We start from the raw sequence: 20,210 nt of genomic DNA on the forward strand, positions 1-20,210 counted from the left end.
AAATACATTTACGTTGCAGGCCGAGGCAGGAGGATCACCTGAGGCCAAGAATTCGAAGAGGTAACAAAACCCTGTCTCTAAAATAAATAGAAAAATTAGCTGGTCATGGTGGTGCATGCCTATAGTCCCAGCTACTCAGGAGGCTGAGCCAGGAGGATTGCTTGAGCCCAGAAGCTTGAAGTTGCAGTGAGCTATGATGATGTCACTGTAATTTCAGCCCAGGCAACAGAGTGAAACCCTATCTCAAAAAAAAAAAAAAAACCAAACCAAACATGTAGTAAGTGCATAATAAATATTAGCTGTTATTATTATTGTTTGTCTTTAGAACAAATAAAGTTGATTCTTATTCTCCAATTTAAAAATTTTTAAATTGTAGTAAAATAAACATAAAATTTACCATTGTAACCATTATTTAAGTGTACAGTTCAGAAGCATTTAAGTACATTCACACTGTCGTACAATGAATCTCCAGAACTCTCTTCAACTTGCAAAACTAAAACTCCATACATGTTAAACAACACATCATTCTCCCTTCCCCTATTTCATGGCAACTACTATTCCACTTTTTTTTTTTTTTTTGAGACAGGATATCACTCTGTTGTCTATGCTGTAGTGCACTGGCACAATCACAGCTCACTACAGCCTTAAACTCCTGGGCTCACGTGATTCTCCTGTCTCAGCCTCCTGAGTTGATGGGATTACAGGTGTGAGCTACTGCACCCAGCTCTACCACTCCACTTTCTGTCCCTGAATTTAACTACTCTACATACCTCATATAAGTAGAATCATACAGTATTTGTCTTTTTGTGTTTGGCTATTTCAGTTAGCATAAGGTTCTCAAGGTTTATGTTGCAGCATGTGTCAGAATTTTCTTAGGACTGAACAGTAGTCAACTGTATGTATATACCACATTTTGTTTATGGACACTGTTGATGGACATTTGGGTTGCTTTCATCTTTTGGCTATTATGAATGCTGCTGCTATAAATATGGATGTGCAAATATCTCTTCGAGACTCTGCTTTCAATTCTTTAGTGTCTATACTCAGAAGTGGAATTGTCGGGTCGTATGGTAATTCTACTTTCAATTTTTTTGAGGAATTGCCATATTGTTTTCCATAGTGGCTATACCATTTACACCCTCACCAACAGCGCACAAAGGTTAAAATTTCTCCACATCCTTGCCAATATCTATTTTCTGTTTTTGATAGTAGAAATCCTAATAAGCATGCAGTGGTCTTATCAGATAAATTTTATACACACTTATATATTCCTTATAATTAGCATCTTATTATTAGTTACCTACAGTCTCAAATTTTATTTCCATCACATTCCAAAAAATATGAGATATATTACAAGTGTGTGTTGGCTCCTCAACTAGATTATAAAATCCTTTTAAAGTTTATCCCTATAGCTCTTTTGTATTAAGACAACACAAAAAAACCTCAAAGAGGAACTGATTATGCACCTAATTATTGATTAGTAACAGTCAATTCCACTTTTATTCTTTTTATGCTCCCCCAAATTAAAAAAGCAGTATAGCAAAGTGGGTAAAAGCTCTAGCTCCAAACTAAACAGACCTGGGTTCAGATTCCAGCTCTGCCACTTTATTAGCTCTGCAACAACTTATTTAAGCATTCTAACTTGTTTCCTCAGCTATAAAATGGATATAAGGTTGTCAGGATTAAATAAAATAGCATATGTAAAGCGCATAACCTAGCACATAGCAGGCCCTCAATAATCAAGTTTATTTATAATAAAAATAACTATTATGTTAATGATAAAGTTGATGATTACTATATACAATTATACGTCAGTGACATGGATACATTCTGAAAAATGCATCATTAGGCAATTTCATCATTGTGCAAACATTATAGGGTACAGCCTACTACACACCTAAGCTATACGGTACAGCCTATTGCTCCTAGTCTACAAACCCGTGTAGCATGTACTGAATACTGTAGGAAATTCTAACACAATGGTATTTGTGTATCTAAATATATCTAAACATAGAAAAGATATAGTAAAAATATGGTATTATAATCTTATGGGTCCACTGTATACATAGTTTGTTATTAACCAAAACGCTGTTACACAGCATATTACTGTACTTCAAAAATAGCTACATATGAAAGTGAATGAAAAAAATTAAGGTTGATATAATTTATTCAGACCAATTCAATTTAGAAGTGAAAAATCAAAGGGATCAGACTCAAATGTTTTTCTGTACCACAATATTCAGGGAGTTTATTTAAGGTAGATTTACTTAGTGCCCTATATACTAATGATATAAATATTACACATATTAACAATCTTACTATTTTCTATTAAAATTTTGAAGGTGGATGAGATCCAGAGCTATACACCAACTATAAAATTGATGGTTTTAAAATTTTATAAATAATCTGACAACCAATAAAGTAAAAAATGTGCATACCCTTTGACCCAGCAATTCTACTCTGAAGTTTAACCCTAAAGAAACTCTTGCACATGTGTACAAGCAGATAGATACAAAGATGTTCACAGCAACATTGTCTGTAACAGCAAAAAAGAGAAACAACTTTAAAGTCCATCTACAGGAGAATACACAATAAACTGTGGTATAAATCATATATTAGAACACTATACAGGGTTGAAAATGAATAAACTATATCTACACATAGCAACACGGTAAGTGTCCAACATGGTGCTGAACAATGTAATAAAATACAAACAGTATTATTCCAATTATGCAAAGTTCAAAGCAGGCAAAACTAAATTCTTCAGGGATATATACATTTATGGTAAACTATAAAGAAAAATAAATGAAAGATAAATACTAAAATAATGTATCGATTATAGGGACAGATAGATGATTAGTGGAGGGAGAGACAGATGAACAGCAAGTACCACATGGAGATTCAAGAGCACTGCTAAAACAACTGGACCTCCGAATCCTTGGGTTCCACATCCACTGATTCAACCAACTGTGGAACGAAAATATTTGGAAAACAAATTGTGTCTGTACTAAACAGACTTTTTTTTTCTTGTTATTATTTCCTAAACAACATAGTATAACAGCAATTTACATAGCATTTACATGGTATTTGGTACCGTAAGTAATCTAGAGATGATTTAAAGTATATGGGAGGACATGCATAGGTTGTATGCAAATACTATGCCATATTGTATCAGGGACTTGAGCACACGCAAAGGGGTGGTCCTATAACCAATCACTCAGAGATACCAAAGGACAACTAAATTCTATTTCTTAAGTTGAGTGGTGCTCATTTTATTATTCATTATAGTTCACATATTCCATATGTAATTTTACATAAAATTTCAAAATAATTTTTGTAAAAGTTTCTAAATACTTAAGCAATTTTAAACTAAAAGTATTTATTTTACTTGTTCAATTAAGGCATTCCTTGCTTCAGTTGTCTCTTTCAGCAATTCAGGATCACTCGTTTCCAAGAGGGGCTTTCTCTCAAAGTTTTTTCCATCACCTGAATTAGGATTCCAAAGAAGTTTTTCTTTATTTATTACATCCACCACTCCTTTGAAAGTTTTGGCTTCACCAACTGGTAACTATCAATCAGAGTGAGATTAACATTATTAAATGATCACTCACTTAAAACTGCATTAATGATAAAACTTAACTAATTGTACCACTTTCCCCAAAATATCTATTATCATTATTACCATAATCTATAGCTATACTTATATTCCACTTTCTTCAAAAAGGATTTCAGACAGCCTCAGAAATGTATATATTGCCACAGTAAAATAAACTGATGACAAAACTGAGGAGGAGCTGATGCTATTAACTAATTTACCTGTAAAAGCAATGGCTTTGCCTTCAACTTCTCTCTGATGCTTTCAACTGCATAGTTAAAACTGTAGAAAGCAAAATAATTACAGTTAAAAGTATAGCTAAAAATTCTTAAAACAGGTTTAAGAATGTTAACACCCTTCTCTTATGAAACTGTAGGAAACAATTCTCTACTCTCTGCCTTTAGCAATGATGAGGAGCACCGTAACCTGCAGAAATATAGGGACTATACCATACAGTTCTAAAGAGAATCAATGGCATCAAGATACCACTTTGTCAGGATCCTATAAATATGATTAAGCCTCTCTACCCTAGAAACAAGATGATTCACTATCTATTGGCTTTCTATTAATCCCAAATTGTTACTTAACCTATGAATTAGCTGCTTTGAAATTATCTTTTTTAATGGCAATGAATTGGGATTCCATAGAATATTTACCCTATACGAAAGAATAGCTATTTCTAAATTGAAGTTATAGTCCATTAAAAGCTCAAATTGTGTTCTCACTTTGATAAGCCAAAGAAACATTTAAAATACCTTGCTCCAGTTTTGTCCATCTTGTTTAAAAAGCAAATTCGGGGTATCTTGTGTTTATCTGCTTGCCTCCATACTGTGAAAGTCTGGGCCTAAAGCAAAGTTCAGCAAAAATATATATATTGGACAAAAGCAACTATGTTACTAAACACAGAATGAAGAGATCCAAAAATCTATCATAACATGGAATTGGGACCTATTCTAGCATAGAATTAGTGCCTCTGCACTAATAATACTTCTAGGGCCACTCTTTTGCTATCTGGTTAACATAGTTGGGAATATGATGAAGTATGAAGAATGTGCTTGAATACTACTGTGGGTGAACTAGGTTGACACACAAAGAAAATTAACACCTGGGAGGTACTGACAGTTATGGAAAGAGGACTTAACTGTGAATCAGAAGGCCTACTTTTTGTTTGGCTTCACCTTTCCTAGTACATGTCACACAATATTGAACTCGTTTATTTATTTTTTTTTTTTTTCCATTTTGTTTTTTAATTTTTTTTAACTTTTTATTTTTTTCATTTATTATTATTTTTTTTTTTGAGACAAGAGTCTCGCTCTGTTGCCTGGGCTAGAGTGCCGTGGCGTCAGCCTAGCTCACAGCAACCTCAAACACGTTGGCTCAAGCGAGCCTCCTGCCTCAGCCTCCCGAGTAGCTGGGACTACAGGCATGCACCACCGTGCCCGGCTAATTTTTTCTATATATATTTTTAGCTGTCCATATAATTTCTTTCTATTTTTAGTAGAGACGGGGTCTCCCTCTTGCTCAGGCTGGTCTCAAACTCCTGAGTTCAAACAATCTGCCCGCCTCGGCCTCCCAGAGTGCTAAGATTACAGGCGCGAGCCACCACACTGGCCTTGTGTGATTCTTTGATTAATAATGTCAGTCTCCCTGGCTGAGCCACATGAGGATCAGGGTGCGGTCTGTTTTTGTTGCACACCTCTGTATCCCCAGCTCCAAGTATGGGGCTGCCATATAGTGGATGCTTAACACATAGTTGAATGAATGAGTTCTGTCTACTCTGCCTTTGCACAAGCTGCTCCATGGCCCAGATCTGAACTCGTTTAATGTCAGTTTTCTGATCTGTAAAATAGGAACTTTTGTCTTAATTCAGACGCTTGTGAGATAAAAGGAACAAATGGGAATGTACTATAAAAATGCTATTATGATAAAAAGTTACAGATTTTATAATGAATGTTCATGTAAACTGAAGAGGATTAAAAAGGGAAAAAAAGAAACCAATACCTACATTTATAAGTTGCAATTCTCATATGCATTTCTTCTATTTGACTGCTTTTAATTTCATTTTTGCACATATTAAATATATACAGTCTAAGTCTATTATAATATCTGTGTCCAGTGGAATCCAATAGCCCAGAAGCAAAGCATAATAAGTCTAACATGCTGACGGCCAGTTACAGTAAAAGTCAGTTAGTTGTATTTTGGGGTAAAATTTATATACAATAAAATACACAGATCTTAAGCGTATGGCTCAATGAGTTTTTTGGGTTTTTTTTTTTTTTTTTAGGAGAGGGGAGATAAAGAGAGGGACAGGGGGGTGCAAAGCTCAATGAGTTTTGATAGAAGTATACATTTGTGTAACTACTACCCCAGTCAAGATATAGAACACTATTACTCCAGAAATTTTTCTTATCTCCACTCCCTATAAGCAACCTGTTCTGACTTCTGTCACCATAGATTCACTCTGCTTATTCTTGAACCTCATATAAATATTACAGCATGGCTTCTTTGGTTCAACATAATGTTTTTGACATTCATCCACGTTGTTGGGTATACCAGTTCATTCTTTTTTTATTGCCATACTCCTTTGTATAAATGTACCAGTTGTTTCTCTACCCACCTGTGGACATGTACTTGAGTTGTTTCTAGTTTGGGTCTATTATGAATTTCGCTAGTATAAACATTCTGAATAAGTCTTTGGTGGACAAACATTTCCACTTGTTTGGACAAAAATATAGAATTGCTGGGCTTCAGGGTAGTGATATTTAACTTTAAGAAACTGCCAAATAGTCTTCCAAAGTGGTTGTATTATAATATTTTATAGTCTTATCAAAAATGTATAAGAGTTCCAGCTGCTGCACACTCTCACCAACATTTGCTATCATTCTTTTTAGTCATTATTGTGGGTATGAAATGGAATCTCTTTGTGATTTTAATTTCCATTTTCTGATGACTAATGAAATTGTTCATCTTTTCACATGCTTACTGGCCACTCAGGTCTTCTTTTGTGAAGTGTCCATTCAAGCCTTTCATCCATTTTTTTACTTGGTTTTTTTTTTTTTTTTCCTTATTGTAGTTCTTCATATATTCTGGATGTAAGTTCTTGGTTGTACATATGTACTGCAAATATTTCAGCACATATTTCCCAAGAACAGCGATATTCTCCTATAAAACCAATACTATTATTATATTCAGGAAATTTATTATTTGTATAGTATTTTATCCAACGTTAAAATATTTTCTCATAGTCTGTGGCTTACCTTTTCATTTTTATTAAAAGTTTTATGAAAATTTCGATAAGGTTTAATGAATCAATTTTTCTTTTATGTTTTGTTTCTTACATCTTTAGAAATTGTTACCTACCCCAAGGTTGTGAAGATATTTTATCTTTCTTCTAGAAGCTATATAGATTTAACATAACACTATTATCTATCCCAAATTAATTTTTGTTGTGGTGAAGTGTGTGTTGGGGGGGAGGAATATATTATAAATTTTCCAGGATCAGAAACATATTAAAAATTTTTTAAAAAGCAAAAAACTCTGGCCGGGCACGGTGGCTCACGCCTGTAATCCTAGCACTCTGGGAGGCCGAGGTGGGCGGATCGTTCGAGCTCAGGAGTTCGAGACCAGCCTGAGCAAGAACGAGACCCCACCTCTACTAAAAATAGAAAGAAATTATATGGACAGCTAAAAATATATATAGAAAAAATTAGCCGGGCATGGTGGCCCATGCCTGTAGTCCCAGCTACTCGGGAGGCTGAGACAGGAGGATCGCTTGAGCTCAGGAGTTTGAGGTTGCTGTGAGCTAGGCTGACGCCACGGCACTCACTCTAGCCTGGGCAACAGAGTGAGACTCTGTCTCAAAAAAAAAAAAAAAAAAAAAAAAAACTTATGTAAAGAAGTTATGACGACAGAAAGGATGCAACCATTAGGAAATAAAGTGACTCAGAAGGAAACAGAAATAACAATGTATAATCAATCTCAGACCTCAGCATCAGGCTTTATCACTGTCAGGGGTTCTCAGGCAGAGCTTTTAAGTAATTGTATTATTTCACCCCAACTTTTCGTTTTGAAAAAGTTCAAATCTATAGAAAAGTTGAAAGAATAGTAGATTTGGGAACAACACTGGAAAGCAAAAAAAAAAAAAAAAAAGACAGACTAGTATAAATTATCCACGTAATCTTCACCTAGATTCCCCAAATGTTAACATTTGCTTTTCTCTCTACCAACATCCGTGCATGTGTGCATTACGTGTGTGGTGGCTGTCTAAACAGACCACTCATCTCCTACTACGAGAAGCATAATTAACTGATGGTCCAACTGCGGCCCTTCTGGCTCTGCCACCACCTTCTTGCCAAGGCCCAGCTTCCTGTGGGCTTTTCCCCGCTAATGACTGAGTACAGCAGGGGTATTAATACAGGCCTATTCCTGCGAGACATGGGACAGGTAACTTGGCTCAAGGACTCCCCATCGGCCTGACCAAACCTTTTTTGGAATTGTGCTGTGTAGTCTGAGAATGTGCCTACCCAATCTTTCCTTCCGTCTCCTTCACAGGTGTCGGACCCACACTGTGGTCTGAATGTTCTCCCCAACTTCTGTTTCTTTTCTCTCTTATTCCTCACAGGCATTATCCCCAATAAATCTTCCATATATCTAATCCCATGTTGGCATCTGCTTCTCAAAGGGCTCAAATTAACACCAGGTATGCAAGTGGATGGGAGCCGTACTATCAGAGCGAGTTGTAGATATTGTGACATTTCAATCTTAAATACTTCAGCATGTGTTTCCTAAGAATAAAGACTTGCTCCTAAGTAATCAGTTATAATTATTACATTTAGAAAATTTTAAGTTGATAATACTTTTATCTAATACATATAATCTATATTCAAATTTCTCTGATTTTCCCAATGCTGTTCTTTGTAACTTTTTTTTTCGGACCCAGGATCCAACCAAGGATCATGTATTACATTAAGTTATCTTGTCCCTATAGAATCCTTTAATCTAGAACAGTTCTCTAGTTTTCTGCCCCCCATCAGTCATGAGGCTTACATTAATTAAAAAAAAAAAAATTTCAATTTCTGAAAAGTTCTGGCCAGGTTTTTTTTTTGTTTGTTTGTTTGGTTTGGTTTGGTTAGCAGAATGCCTTTTCACTCAGATTTGATTGCTTTCTCATGATGAGATCTGGGCCAAATATTTTTGGCAGGGATATAGCATGTGTAATGTTGTATCAATTCATCACATTTTGAGGAATGTTAATTTTGACCACTTAATTAAGATAATGTTACTTTTAGTAATTTTAAGGTGAGGAGAACTAATATGGATTCTATATTTAACATAAAGCCAATTTTGAGATTGTGACATAAAGAGGGTAACCAGGTATAAAGAGAGCATAACTAACCCCACTATCAATGTATTTATTATAAATCTTCAAAATTTATTCAAGAGCCTTTATATTATTGGAAGATAATTCTTCATGGGTCTCTCATATTTTTGCATGTTTGCTAGGAGAGGCACTGACTGCCCTTTGTTCCAGACTATCTTTTCAATGACGTTTGTATAAATGAACAATCTTGAAAGAAAGAGATGATGTCTCCCTCTGAAGCAAAAGGCAGGTCTGCTTATAACTTTGGAAGATAATGTCTCCCTCTAGAGCAATGGGCAGGCAAGCTTACTGCCCATTTTAAAATATCAATATTTTTCATTCCCTAAGCACAGAATTTCTCTCAACCCATTGTACATACAGTTTTCACTTGACTCCCTTCATGTCACCCTGTGGAAATTGGGATTTGAGGAATCAACACAAGAAAATGCTGATACTCTGGCTACTGCCATTTCTATGATGAATAAAGTCCTTTGCCCCTGACCCAGGAGTCTTACGTCTTTTTCCAGAGTCCACGAAACCATGGCAGGCTAACTTATTAGCTTAAAAGTAAGGTAGTATCTCAGGCCCTTCACAGTTCTTGACACTAACTTTCCTATTTCCTACAGAGAAGCAAATTTTCCTTTCCTTTTACCATGAAATATCTGAAATCACAAATATATTGCGTCTCAATATTAAATTCCAGCTTCCTTTAACCATAATTTGATTTATATGAACTTACCAAATAAAGGGTTACAGTTAACTAAATCTGATGTACTCTTTTTTAAAATCATGCCATTCTATCTTCACTTTAACAGTATTTTTTACCTCTACACCAGCAGAGGCATCAAATACAGCCACTGCACCATCCAACACTCTCAGGCAGCGCTCAACCTCCAAGGTGAAGTCAACATGACCTAAGAAAAATGTAAGACATAATGCTTAAAATCTTTTTAAAAAACAAAAACATCATATGATCTAGCAATGCCACTTCTGGATATACACCCAAAAGTATCAAAAAAGTAGAGTCTTGAAGAGATACTTGCAAACCCACATTCATAGCAACTGTTCATGACAGACAAAAGGTGGACAACACCCAAATGTCTACTTATATATGAATGGATAAACAAAATGTGGTATATACACACAACAGAATACTACATAGCCTTAAAGAGGAAGGAAATCCTGTCACATACTACAATATGGATGAAACCTGAGGACTTCATACTAAGTGAAATAGGTGAACCACAAAAGGACAAATACAGTATGATTACACTTAGATGAGTCATCAAAAGTAGTCAAATTCCTAGTTATAGAAAGTAGAATGGTGGTTACCATGGGTGGAGAGAGGAGATAAAAGACAGTCGTTACTATCAAATTGGTTTCACTGATTATCACCTAAGAGCACATTTAGGAATAACATTAATCGGGTGTCCGGCAGATGTGAGGTGGGGGGAGGGGGGGGAGTATACATACACAATGAGTGCCATATGCACTGTCTAGGGGATGGACATGCTTGAAGCTCTGATGGTGGGGGGGCAAGGGCAATATACGTAACCTAAACTTTTGTACCCCCATAGTATGCTGAAATAAAAAAAAAAAAAAAGACAGTTGTTGTTCAATGGATACAGAATTTCAGTCCTGCAAGATGAAAAAATTCTGGAGATCTGTTTTCACAGCAATTAGATTTTACTTAACACTACTGAACTGTACACTTGGAAATGATTAAGACAGTAAAATTTATGTTTTGTGGTTTTTACCACAATAAAAAAACAAAACAACCCCACACAGACAAAATACCCCCAATGATGCAACATCTCTATATTGTTAAAATAGTACCATACCTGGTGTATCAATTAGATTGACTCTATACCCCTTCCAATCAAAGGTAACAGCAGCTGATTGAATAGTAATGCCTCTTTCTCGCTCTTGAGCCATGAAATCTGTCACTGTGTCTCCATCATCAACATCTAACCAGGAAAAAGTTGACACAGTCTTAATACCAAGTGTATTTCATTGGTACTTGATATCTACCTGACATAGTTCAATTTGCTTTAAGAAAAATCTTTCCTAAAATAGTTTAATAGAGCCCTTAATCTTTCTCTAAGTAAATTCTCATTCTAGAAAGTTTTTCAGCAAGAGTAGTAATTTTGCATAAAAATAATCTTTAACCACTAAGAGGAAAATCTTTTAATTTTACTGAACCATATACTTCCTTCCTTTTTTCCATAGCTGGAAACCTTTATTACCCCCCTCTTTAACTGATGTCCCTCCCTCCTGATCCCTTCCTTGAGAGGGGGCAGAGTGGCGCAATGAAAGTGCACAAACCTAGATTTAAATGCCAACTTTACTACTTACCACTAAGATCTTGAACAAGTTACTTAACCTAGTTTGAAATATAAGGCTAATAAAGCCATCTTGGCTGGGCTATTATAAGGATGAAATGAGACCATATACATAAAGTATCTGGTACAGTAGATGATAAACAATAGCTACATGGAATGAGGTACAGAAAAAAAAAACTCATCCAAAGTTAAATTATCCTTTACAAACCCTTCACATTACTAAATTTTTTCTTTTTGTTTTTTGAGACAGGGTCTCGTTCTGTTACCCTGGCTAGAGTGCAGTGGCATCATCATAGCTCACTGCAACCTCAAACTCCTGAGCTCAAGCGATCCCTCCTGCCCTTGGCCTCCCATGTAGCTGGAACTACAGGCACATGTCACCATGTCCGGCTAATTTTTTTTTTCTATTTTTGGTAGAGACCGGGTCTTGCTCTTGCTCAGGCTGGTCTCGAACTCCTGACCTCAAGCAATCCTCCTTGCATAGTGCTAGGATTACAGGCGTGAGCCATCTCGCCCAGCTTCACATTAACTACATTTTCTAAAGAGAAGGGATTTATTTGTGCAAATGCAAATAAAACCTGAAGTCACAGAAAAACTTTATCCTGACTACTGAAAAGTTCAAATTACTCTGCAGTAAAATTCTTGAATTATGCATTTTATTCTAATTAAATTTACAGACAGTAAAACAAATGGAAAACAGTTGATCTTCACCATTCAAAATTTAAGAAAAGATATCATAGCCTTATACTACCACTTGTATCAGCATTAAAACCCTAAAATGGTAGCTAGTTGTCCCATATGGTTGTGTATGTGTATAAAAATGCATACACACATATAATCTAAGCACCAATAGAGGGGGAAATAGCAAGAAAAATATATTGGACAGCAACTCCAAATATCTTTGTTAATATCTATGAATTGCGTCAGTTATTCACGATTATCACTACCAAAGAAAATTATCATTAAGGTTACAAAGACCAAATAACTAATCAAAAGTTCTAAACAGGGTAATGTTTTAAAACACCTATAGGATAACAATAAGATTTTTCACAATGATAGAGATCTGTATTTCATATCATCTCTTCATGATTATTCATATAATAAAATCAACCTTGAATAAGTTCTGCCACAATTTGGACAGTTTCTAGGCTATAGCCTGAACTAGAAAAGGACTTCAACAGATAACTTGTACATACACATGGGATATGATTCAGCCTTAAAAAGGAAGAGAATCTTGACAAATGCTACAACATGGATGAACCTGAGGACATTATGCTAAGTGAAATAAACCAGTCATAAAAAGACAAATATTGTATGATTCCACTTATATGAGGTACCTAGAGTAGTCAAAGTCATTGAAAGAAAGAAAAAGTAGAATGATGGTTGCCAGAGGTTGGCGGTAGGGAGAATTGGGAAGTTATTTAGTGGGTACAGAGTTTAAGTTTTCCAAGATGAAAAAGTTCTGGAGACTGGTTGCACAATAATGTGAATATACTTAACACTATTAAACAGTTCACTTAGAAATGGTTAAAATGGTAAGATTTATGCTTTTTACCACACTTAAAAGAAAAAAAAGATAACATGAAAGTTGCGGGGGGGGGGGGGAGGGTTTCACCTCATCTGGACCCTCGCTTAAGGGATATGAATTGTGGATATGAAGGAAGGATTGTTATCAGATTTGTGACATAACAGAGGAAGCCTAAAAGTTCCATGTTTTGCCATCCATCACAGTCCCATTTATACAACAATAGGAGAAGTTCAGGTGGTTATACATTTAGGAACGTATCATCATGAAGATTCTAACCTTGGTGTTCTTTTCCTCTATAAATATTAAGTCTCAGCCTATTCCAAGCGTCTAGAGAAATGATTCCCAATAGAGTGCATATCATATACTAGACCTTCTTAATTTCCCGAGTGGGTCTAGGCTGGGGCATCATTATTTAAAAACAAAACAAAAATACAAAAAAAAACAAAAAAAAGGCTACATGGGGATCCAAATGTACATGCCTAGTCAAAAACCAGTTTTCACGTGTTTTAATTAAAAAATAAATTCAAAACTTAGGTAAATACTACTGTTACAGGTTAAGGATTAACAAAATCCTTTCTTCTACATGAGAATTTGACTCAAGTTAACTTTTCCAGTTCTTCTAGAAACTAGATAACAGAGATATGTCAACTATGTTGCTTGGCAATATATCTTATGGAAAAAACAACTTCTGATTGTTAAACTAAATCTGAACTGGAAAGAACTATAAATGAATTATAAATACCTTATGGAGAAATATAACTTTGCATTTTCCTGAGTATGGCACGTCCCTTATGTAACTAAAGGCTATGTCTGTGGAGTTGTAACAAGAAATATTCATCCCCATAGGGCCAAATGGGGTCCATAATAGTCTTGTGAGTCTGAATGTTTAGTTGAATCGAAGAAGACCCTTTCTTTGGTGGGTGTTGCAACTACCTTATCTTTATGTTGTGGTTTAGACATCAGTGCTTCCATGCCATACTCAAGGTGTCTAGGTTGATTTCTTAATCAAAATATTTTCCAGTGATGATTTTGCTAATGGGGAGTGGGGAGAGGAGGAATCCATTCTAACCTCCCAGTGATCTTGTGTATCCAGAATAGTACAATATTCTTTCTGTGGTGGTAGTTTTGCCTGCATCAATATGAGCCATAATTCCAATATTACGGATTCTGTTTAAAAGGGAGAAAAAAACGTGTTATGAGGTGGACACTACATTTATAAAACCAAAATATCTATGCTATGCAAATTTCAAAACTGGTATTTCTATAATTTACATAATATTGTGTAAAAACTAGAAAAATGGAAAACCCATTTAGAATATATCCTACCACATTACTCTGACAAAATAAGTAACAAAAATGCTAACTACAATCTTGAGAATATATGATATTTCTGTGAAAAGTATGCTGCTGTTACATTCATTAATAATGCCCATCAGAGAAAACGTACATATTCTCAACAGCCTATGGAAAAAAGCAATATCAACCATGGTACTTACTTAGCTACGGGAGGATTGATGATAGAATGAAGGGACTTGATGTCATTTCCTATTAAGCCTAATGAAAAGAAGGTTAAAATTGAACTGTGAAATTTTCCTTTAATTTACAAATGAAGGAAATTAAAACAATTTTAAGCACATACTATAATGTCAAATAAAGCAAAATTCAAGCTCAATAAAACTCTCATTTATCTAAAAGCTATTTTCCTTCAATCTATAAGGAAAAAGCTATGGACAACAATAAAGCAAGGTACAACTTTTAAACATCAACTTCTACATGATATCCTTAGAAAAACACAGATTTACCCCAATCTCTGCCACCTACTGAACATCTATTTACAAAATTATAGAAGAATGGTCATAATGATAATCTTAAGCTCTAATAGATTCTGAATCAAAGAAAAATTTAAAAAATGCACAGTCCTGTAAACCTGCATTTTCTAAGGCTTGAAGAGCTAAGAGTGATCCTCTTGTCGGCTGATAATGAATTTTTGTACAATTTGGAACCTACCTTTCTAAGCAATCCCAGGATGTAATACCTTTCAAGATGGCCTGGACGTATCACTAAACAGAAGTCATAGTAATCTAATACTTCTAAAAGGCCAAGTAGTATTTCTTAAGTTAAAAAAGTCCATAATGGCTTACTCCATGCTTACCATAAATTTTAAGAATATTAACGCAACAATGCAGTTACATTTGTAAAATTAATCTATACCTTCCTGCTATTTAAACTAATTCTCCCAAGTTTCAATAATAAAATAAGAGTTTTGTTTTGTTTTTTTGAGACAGAGTCTCATTGTGTTGCCCAGGCTAGAGGACCGTGCAATCAGCCTAGCTCGCAGCAACCTCAAACTCCTGGGGGCTCAGGAGATCCTCCTGCCACAGCCTCCCAAGTAGCTGAGACTACAGACACTCACCACCACACCCAGCTGAAAGGGGTGGCCTTGTAAAACACCTAATCCCACCTGGGAAAATACCTAATCCTGCAATTTCCCCAGTAATGGTTAAAGATTAATTCTATGAGTTCTCTCACTAATAGACACTTTACAGGAGTTCTGTTTTGCACAACTTCTGAAGATAACTGAATGGACGGAAAAGAGACGTAAATCTCTCTTTCAAAATTGCTTTTTTTGAGAATCTGCTTTTACAGAGTTCCTGAGTAAACGAAGAACAAGCTACAGCCTCAACCATATCTCAAGGACAGAGTCACGTCTCCTGTGATAATCCCTTCTCCGAGAAAAGGCAGGAAACCAAGTCTTGGACTTTGACGCCCTTGTAGTTTTGTTATCTGCCTGTTCCCAAGAAGAAAGAAAGGAACAGATGCAGCAATTTCTCAACTATACCCTGTCATTTTTACAGGTCCTTTTAAAAAGCTCCAATAGCTGATTTTGGGGGCCAGCATGTTCTTCCTCTTTCCACCTCCATGCTGGTCCTTTTCCCTTCCTTCAGGGAAAAGTAAATAAACCTTTTCTTCCTATCCTAATCTGTCTGGAGAAATCTTTCTCAAAACCCAAGTGCACCAGCTCTACACTAGCTTATCACCCTAACACAAGCTAATTTTTTCTATTTTTAGTTGCTCAGCTAATTATTTCTATTTTTAGTATAGACAGGGTCTCTCTCTTGCTCAGGCTGGTCTTGAACTCCTGACCTCAATCGATCCTCCTGCCTCCCAGAGTGCTAGGATTTTAGGTATGAGCCACTGCACCCGGCCTAGTTTTATATTATTTTTAAAACCTCATGGCATTTGAGGATCAAAAGATAATCTACACTGCTTACAAGGGCAAAATATAGAAACTTAGATACACATCAATAATGTGGCCCATTAAATTCACGTGCCCTTGTAAGTGAACAGCCAATCTGTAGTTTTATTCTATTATTCTCACATGACAAAGATAGTAATGAGAACAGCAACAGAATTAAACTAGTTTCATAGAGCCCACTATGTGCTTGCTTATTGCAAATACAGGAAGGATATTCAAAACTGAAGTAGTCAGCTCCTCAACTTTCAGCTTTTGATAGTCATATATCTAACCTAAACTATCCCAGATAAATACTTAACCAAACTACTTTTAAGAATCTTCAAAATACATTCTAGTATACCTCTATTGACAGAAAACACTTGCATAAAAACCAAAAACTAGAAAATAAATATTTTACAAGAGCACTCTACATCCAGTTAGACTCACGCGGTAAACTTCTGAACCCACTACTAAAACCACCAACCTTCCTTTCATTCAGCTCCTCAGCATGTCCAGCAAATGAGGAGTACAACTCTACTGGTATTCCCTCCTGCCATCTATCAGAGTACTCCCACCCCCTAATAATCTCAAGGAAATAGCCAAGAAGTAAAAAATGGTTGGAGATCCCTAATAAGGGAGATTATTGCAAACAAAAGAAAGACAGAGAGAGAAAAGATAAAGCCAGCAGTTTAGATAAAATAAGAATCTAACATTTGTACCTGGTAGGGAACTGTAATTTCTTCCAAGAGGTACATGCAGCTTTAATCTTTTTAAACTTGTTCTTATTTTACAGAAGCACATATTCTAATTAGGAGAAAAAGAAACATGACATTAATTTTATTTTAGCATAACACAGCAGTTTTAACACTGTAACTATGCTTTGTCAGAGAATAAAATATTTTGCATATCCTTACAGTAACCCCAATTTATTAACTCCAATCCTTTTAAAGTGACGACCCAAAATTATCCTACAGAAAGAATAAGGATAAAATAAATACTGATCTGCTACTTTGAGCTGACCTTAAAACAATGGTTCTCCTAGACCTGCAACACTGGCATAGAGTGAGGACTTATTTGCAAATTCTAGGGCCACTCCAGACAAGACAATCAGAAACTCCTGAGGATGGGGCCAGGAATCTGTTTTAACTAGTCCTCCAGGTGATTCTGATAGCTACAGTTTGAGAATCACAACCCTGAAGTTTAGAAAGTCAGAGAGTGCCAGAAAGTTTAAATATGGTATCTCACCATATATATACCTTAATGCTCCTCTTAGCACTCCCAAGTGCTAAGAGCTTGTAGGGGAACTCTAAAACCATTAGTTGTTTTCAGGATTTATAACAGTAGTTACACATTAGAATTACCTGCAAAGCTTCTTAAAAAGATGCAGGTGGGGAAAAGAAACGAGCAATGGGGGATCTAGGCAGTGGCATTTTTAAAAGTTCCCCAGGTGTCTCCAGTGTAGCATCACAATTGAAAATCACTGAGTGAGAGCAGGTCAGCCTAAGGCCAAGTCTACCCTCCACTCGCTGCTTCCCTTACCTTCTCCTAATGTTCCCATGCAGAGGTTGAACATTCTCCATCCCTATTTATCCATAGACCACTAGATATACATTTAATGGCTGCCAATATATTTGGAATTATCAATGTATATAATGATTTGGGGATCCCACAATCTTCTTCTTCTTTTTTTTTTGATATCATGGAATGTATGCCTGCGCCTTCTACATTATCTTGATACTAGTTACTAGGTTCCTAGCAATAATACACTATCATCCTAAGAAAGTATTTCAAGAGTAGAGACTCAAGTTTCCACTGCATAATGACCAAGATAAGAAGACCCAGTGTCTACCTTTCACAGGTGGCATAGTCTGGATTGTCAGCAATAGAAACACCAAAGAAAAACTGTGTAACTCCTCGGGCCTCTTAATGACATAAAAATAGAATAGAGAGATATATACTCTTCAAAATGCCACACAGGTGATTTAGAGTAGCACACACTGCACTACCACAACAGCAAATCTGATAGCCAAGATGGCTACTGATGGCAGCTAGTGCCTATACAGTGTGGATACGCTAGACAAAGGGATGATTCACCTTCTGGCTGGGATGAGGCAGGACAGCGTAAGATTTCTTCATGCTACTCAGAATGATATGCAATTTAAAACTTATAAATTGTTTATTTCTGTAATTTTCCATGTAATATTTTCAGATCTCTGTTGACTGCAGGTAACTGAAACAGCAGAAAACGAAACTGCAGATAAGGGAGGATTACCGTACTCCCTGTTAAGTCACTGCAGAAGATAAAAAGAAATGACCCAGAGAAGCTTTAAAGTAGTCTCTCACTTAGCTATAGATTAAAAAAAAAAAAAGGAGGCATGATTTCATTTGAGGATATTTCTAAAGTATATTGAAGGTGTGACAGTTTACAAAATAATTTATAGTGTTTTGAAGAGGATTCAGGAGTCAGACCAAAGCTTAAAGACCAAGACAACATGCCTACAGGAGACAAATATTAGATTGCCCAAGAAGCTGACTTCCAACAGCTCTGCAGAAGAAAACCAAAAGTAGTTTTATTGTATCAACCATTATACAATTATGTTATACCTTGACATTAATTTAAGAGGAACTTTACTTTCAGGAGTCTCAAAAGCATATTTTTAGTTAGCAGTTTAAGGATGTGCATTAAGTGCTGCTATTCCTAGAAAAGATAGAGGCATACCCGCCTCCAAAAACAATTGGCGTTTTAGTATTCCATGAGACCAGCATTTAGCTATATGTTGTTGTTTTTCTTAATTGAGGTAATTTCTTATTATATTTTATTAAATTGAGGTAATTTAAGTTAATTTGCCTTGAGGATATCCAAAGGTTATGACTAAACTAAGCTTGGAATCAAAAGCTGATGAGATATACTATGCATTTTAGGCAGTGAAGTAACTGAAGTTATTGAAGTACATTTAATTTCACAAGAAAAGCTTACATTAATGTGCAAACTGGATATTTTCTGATGATTCATTACAAATATCCTCATGTTGGTCAACATCTTGATCCTCTGAACAGGTATTCTCTGAAAAAGAAATATACAAAATGATAAAACCAAATTTACATATTATGCATAAAGTATATATCAGACATATGTAATATGTATGTTAAAAACGTATTACTTTTGGCTGGGTGCAGCAGCTCACGCCTGTAATCCTAGCACTTTGGAGGCCTAGGCAGGAGGATCACTTGAGCCCAGGAGTTCAAGACCAGCCTGGGCACTGTCGCTACAAAAAATTTTAAAAATCAGCCAGGTGTGGTGGTGCGTGCCTATAGTCCTAGCTACTCAAGAGACTAAGCCAAGGGGACTACTTAAGCCCAGGAGTTTGAGATTGCAGTGAGCAATGTCACCCACCACTACACTCTAGCCCGGATGACAGAGTGAGATGCTATCTCAAAAAAAGTATCACTTTTATTATAAAAAGTAGGAACAATATTTTAGCTATCAATAATTCAATGCAAAATTCTGAGTAAATATGAAAAATAAGGTTAAGCATCAAATATCCCTTATTTGTTCCACACATTTTAATACTTAAAGGCAGGCCAGGCACGGTGGCTCATGCCTGTAATCCTAGCACTCTAGGAGGCCGATGAGGGAGGATTGCTTGAGCTCAGGGGTTTGAGACCAGCCTGAGCAAGAGCCAGATTGTCTCTAATAAAAATAGAGAAAAATTAGACGGGTGCATTAGCTTGTGCCTGTAGTTCCAGCTACTCAGGAGGCTGAAGCAGGAGGATCGCTTGAGCCCAGGAGTTTGAGGTTGCTGTGAGCTAGGCTGACACTACAGCACTCTAGTTTGGGCAACAGAGTGAAACTGTGTCTCAATAAAAAAAAAAAAAAAAAAAAAAAAAGAACTTAAATATTTGAAGGTATAGATTTAGTGAAATGACAAAAACATCATACCAACCAAAATGCATTTTTATGTAGAGAATTAAGAATAGAAAAGTAAGCATCCACATGTTAACTTGGTAATTTCTCACTGGCAGTAAAATTTATTGGTTTATCTGTATATTCTAATTTTCCTACCATAAATATATAAATATAGAATCATGTAAAAAATACACAAAGGAAAGCACTCTTCCTGTATGAGTACAGAAACTAAGCATCCTTAGTT

At 35.8% G+C, this 20,210-nt stretch overlaps 1 protein-coding gene across 1 annotated transcript in view; it reads right to left on the minus strand.

The window, feature by feature from the left end:
* Positions 1-20,210, minus strand: part of GFM2 (GTP dependent ribosome recycling factor mitochondrial 2) — a 40,114-nt gene that overhangs the window by 18,376 nt on the left and 1,528 nt on the right. Inside the window, exons 2-10 of the mRNA XM_069492809.1 lie at positions 19,037-19,123; positions 16,779-16,863; positions 14,321-14,378; positions 13,894-13,991; positions 10,796-10,921; positions 9,780-9,868; positions 4,351-4,439; positions 3,817-3,877; positions 3,389-3,568 (exon numbers count right to left, since the gene is read on the minus strand). Coding sequence (XP_069348910.1) covers positions 3,389-3,568; positions 3,817-3,877; positions 4,351-4,439; positions 9,780-9,868; positions 10,796-10,921; positions 13,894-13,991; positions 14,321-14,378; positions 16,779-16,863; positions 19,037-19,099 — 849 coding nt within the window. The 5' untranslated portion in view covers positions 19,100-19,123. The remainder of the gene's footprint in view (positions 1-3,388; positions 3,569-3,816; positions 3,878-4,350; positions 4,440-9,779; positions 9,869-10,795; positions 10,922-13,893; positions 13,992-14,320; positions 14,379-16,778; positions 16,864-19,036; positions 19,124-20,210) is intronic.

Source organism: Eulemur rufifrons, chromosome 17 (assembly GCF_041146395.1).
Source record: "Eulemur rufifrons isolate Redbay chromosome 17, OSU_ERuf_1, whole genome shotgun sequence".
In the NCBI taxonomy this organism is placed as follows: Eukaryota; Metazoa; Chordata; class Mammalia; order Primates; family Lemuridae; genus Eulemur; species Eulemur rufifrons.